Here is a 4,320-nt window from a genome sequence, read left to right on the forward strand (position 1 = left end):
TGAACCTAATTTCATGGAATTTCCCAAACAACTGCAAAGAAGACATCAGTCTTCATTTGATAGAAAAGGGAGGCACAAAGGTAACATGAGTTCTAAAGACTTATTGTACCTTATTTGCATTCACCCGGGAATATGGCTTTTTTTTTTTTTTTTTTGCAGTACTTAGGATAGAACCCAGGAGTGCTCTACCACTGAGTTACATTTCTGCTTTTTTTATTTTGAAATTTCACTAAATTGCCCAGGTTGTCCTCAAACTTGCAAAGTTCCTGCCTCAGCCTCCAGAGTTACTGGGATTATAGATGTGTGCCACTGCAACCAAATGGTTTATAACTTCTTCTTTTTTTTTTCTTTATTTAATTTATTTATTTATATGTGGTGTTGAGGATCGAACCCAGGCCTTGCACGTGCTAGGCAAGTGCTCTACTGCCTGAGCCACAACCCCAGCCCAGAGTATAACTTCTTTATCTCTCAGTTAACAATGATTATGTCTTTCCCATCTCCCTCCTTATCATATTACAGACTCAGTGAGTTTTTCAAAGGGTTTCCTCCCCTGTATTCGTTTGGGACATCAAACGGCTAAGATGATGAAATACTGTAGTGATATAACATATGTGCCTCAAAACCTGTGGATTGCAACTTTTCAGTGAACTTTTATGATCATAGTGATTGCTGAGATCAATAGAGCACACACTGAGGCTAGCACTGACCTAAATGCTTGACATGCATTATCTTTTTTTTTTTTTAAACTGAGAATTGAATGTTTTACCACTGAGCTACATCCCCAGTCCTTTTTATTTTGAAACAGATTCTTGCTAAATTGCTTATGGCCTCACTAAATTGCTGAGACTAGCCTCAAACTTGCAATTCTCCTGTCTCAGTCTCACAAGTCGCTGGGATTACAGGAATGCAATACCGTGCCCAGAAGCATGCATTTTTTTTTTAAAGAGAGAGTGAGAGAGGGAGAGAGAGAGAGAAATAATTTTAATATTTATTTTTTAGTTATCGGTGGACACAACATCTTTGTATGTGGTGCTGAGGATCGAACCCGGGCCGCACGCATGCCAGGCAAACGCGCTACCGCTTGAGCCACATCCCAGCCCCAAGCATGCATTATTTTATTTACTCTTCACAACCACAGTAAGAGGTAGGTATTATCATTGATATATTACAGATGAAGGAAAAGGCTAGAGAAGTAACAGAACTTACTCAGCATCACATAGCTATTAGGTGATGGAATCTGGATTCAAACCCAGGAAATTGGTCAGAAATTTTGAACTGCTGCAGAAGACCACATGACTTCTTCTAAGAGAAGTGTGATCAGTATTATGCACATTTTATTACCTTTAAAATTTTATTATTGAATATTTTAGATAGAAAAAGGTACATTATGCACAATGTTTCATTAGTGCAATATATAGATGTATGTTTGGCATACACACACACACACACACACACACACACATATATATATATATATATAAATATATATAATAGTTTTGTGCCACTTAATGACATGGGTATGTTTTAAGAAATGTGTTAGGTTATTTTATAATTGTGCAAACATTATAGAGTGTGTTATCACAAACCTAGATAGTATAGCCTACTAGGGAATGTAGCTCAGTGGTAGAGTGCTTGTCCAGCATGCACCAGGCCCTGGGTTCAATCCCCAGCACCGCCTCCCACCACCACCAAAAGAAAAAAAAAAAAAAGCATCACCTACTATATACCTGAGCTATAGGTAAAGCCACTGTGCTATATGCAGTCCATCATTGACCAAAATGTTGTTATGTGGGAAATTACTATATATCTATTTCCCAGTGTGTGCCAAGCATTAGGATGTAGTAACAAATTACCCCAGATGAAGAGGGTCAGGAGAAAGTTTAAGGCAATGTTAGAAAAATCAGTTACAGTTTATTATCCATTTCCACTTATGTGTCTAGCATTATCCTAGTCAAGAGAAGTATTAGAAGACCCTGCCATAAAATAAACCACATAGCCTAATGTGGTGGCTGCACCTGTAATCCCAGCCATTCGGCAGACTAGGACTGGAGTATCACAGGTTCAAAGCCAGCCTCAGCAACTTAAGCAAAAAGCTTAAGTTTTTTGTAAGAAAACTTAAGCAAAAAAGTGGGGGCTCAGGGGATGTTGTCGGTGGTTAGCGCCCTTGGATTCAATCATTCCCGGTACCAAATAAAATAAGCCGCATAGAGGAAAGTCACTTAGTTTTGTTACCAAAAAAAAAAAAAAAAAATTGGTCTCTTTTTTTGTTTTTTGTTTTTGGGTTTTTTTTTGTACTGAAGATTGAACCCCAGCCTGTTTCTCATTTTTTAAATTTTGAGACAGGGTTTTGCTAAATTGTTCAGGACCTCCTTAAATTGCCCAGACTGGCTTTGAATTTGTGATTCTCCTGCCTCAGCTTCTTGAGAGGCTGGGATTACTGGTATGAGCCACCGCGCCCGGCCAATTGGTCTGTTTGTACAGCATAAAAACTAACATTTTATAATCGTATCTTATAGACATAAAGGCAAAAAGCAGGTACAGTGATGAGCTCTGGGTGGTGTACAGGGCCAGACCTTGGGAGCCAGTCATCCCATTTAATCAAGTATCTTCTGAAGGATATGTCTAATAAGATGGAGATACACTTAAAAACCAGGTAGGCAGGTCGCTGCCCTCCTGGGGCCTATCGTCTGGCGAGAACCCTGCTCTGAGTCATTGACAAGCTCTAGCTATGTGACCTTGGATAAGAAAATTCTCCGCTCCCAATTCTGTAAAATATATGGGGTTAAACCAGGGAATCTGGTACTCAAATCCGGTGACCAAAGAGTATCGCTGGCTGCTGTATTCATATAGGGGTGGGTTAGGCTCCCTGTCCCTGCGCTACCGCAAGCCTGACGGCGGGGGCGCTGTGCAGGCATGCAGAGCGTTTGCGTTCCGAAAGCGCGTGTCCCTCGCCTCATGCCGTCGTTCGCGCGGCCGCCACCGCCCGCGGAGCGGGAGGGGCGGAGCTGGCTCTGTCCGGGCTCCCGAGCGGGGAGGCTGCCCAGGAGGAGGGTGCGGCGGGTCCCAGCGGCCGAGGTTCGGGCGGAGCGACTGGAGAGGCTGGCAGGTGGTGCTGGCAGCGTGGGGAGAGTGGCGCCGTGGGCTGGGCGCTCTTGGCCGGAGGAGTTCACTCCATGCGTGCGGGCCAAGCACGGCCCCTGCGAGCCGCCGACATGAAGAAAGACGTGCGGATCCTGCTGGTGGGAGAACGTGAGTCCGCGCGCCCGGGCTGGCCGCGGCCGCCCTTGTCCTTCTCTTGCCTCAGCCTTGACCCTCCTCGCCCCTCGCAGCTCGGCTGCCTCTCTGTGCCACCAGGCCTCCAAGCTCCTTCGCTCTTCCCTTTCGGCTACGCGCCGGCGGCCCTTATCCTCTCACCGCACCCGGGCCCTCCCCAGATCTCCCTTTCCTGTCCCCAATGCTCCTCGCAAGCCTCGTCTCCTTTATCCCCTAACGCCCGACCTCATCCCTCCGAAGGTCCTCTCATCCTGCTCCTCCTCGCGTCCTTTCCTCCTGGGCCTCAGCGCTTCCCAGGCCGCCTCCTTTCACCCTCTCTTCTTCTGTGGAGATTCCCTTGTCAGTCACTGCCTGGCAGATGCTGGAACAGCAGCCTAACCAATTGGGATTGCGGGAGCCGACTCCCGCGGAAGCTAGGGGGAGGGGTGCAGAACTATGCCACTTGGGGGCAAGGTCAGGTGTCTCTCTCTCTCTCTCTCTTTCTCTCTCTCTCTCTCTCTCTCTCTCTCCTTTTTGCGCTCGCTGGCGGTCCTCGCTTTCTCGGTGCGTTGACTCAGAGCGTTGGGCTGTAGTCTAGCTTGGTGGTAGAGCACTTGCCTAACCTGCGCCAGGTCCGGGTGTTCGATCCCTAAGGCCGGGTGGTGGCGGCGGAGGAGGCGTTTCTTAGCGATCCTTGTGCTTTGTATGGGAGTAACTCCTGGTACTGGACATTTACTTTCAACTTCACGTTATCCAAGTACTCAATTAGTAATAATTATCTGGGGAGAGTCCGTTAGTTGAGTCAATGATAGTTACCCTAAAACCTAATTCTTCCTACTTTTTTAACCATTCTTTATTCCACGACTACTTGGTAATTAATAAATATCATCAGGCATACAAGACTCCAGCAGGTATATACACACAAGACCCGCTCCTTACCCCAACCCCGCGAGATTCTAAGATTTCACTTTTTGCCGATATAATAAAGGAGAGATGCTTCTGTTCGGTGACATATAGATAGAACAGCAGGGACTTTTCTTATTTTTACTTTTTTTTTTTTTTTTTTTT

At 45.8% G+C, this 4,320-nt stretch overlaps 1 protein-coding gene across 11 annotated transcripts in view; it reads left to right on the top strand.

The window, feature by feature from the left end:
* The first annotated feature begins 2,967 nt into the window (after positions 1 to 2,967).
* The window catches only part of Rhot1 (ras homolog family member T1), a 66,478-nt gene continuing 65,125 nt past the window's right edge, over positions 2,968 to 4,320 (top strand). For 4 of the 11 annotated variants that reach the window (XR_007344254.1, XM_015501181.2, XM_015501180.2 and 1 more), the window contains exon 1: positions 2,970 to 3,249. Coding sequence is in view for 8 of the 11 variants with exons in the window: in XM_015501181.2 (XP_015356667.1) it covers positions 3,174 to 3,249 (76 nt within the window). In the remaining 3 variants the exon portion in view is untranslated. Of the gene's footprint in view, positions 3,250 to 4,320 lie in introns of all 11 variants that reach the window. The other 7 variants (XM_048794783.1, XM_048794791.1, XM_015501182.2 and 4 more) reach the window with 4 other exon arrangements.

Source organism: Marmota marmota, unplaced genomic scaffold, assembly GCF_001458135.2.
Source record: "Marmota marmota marmota unplaced genomic scaffold, marMar, whole genome shotgun sequence".
In the NCBI taxonomy this organism is placed as follows: domain Eukaryota; kingdom Metazoa; phylum Chordata; class Mammalia; order Rodentia; family Sciuridae; genus Marmota; species Marmota marmota.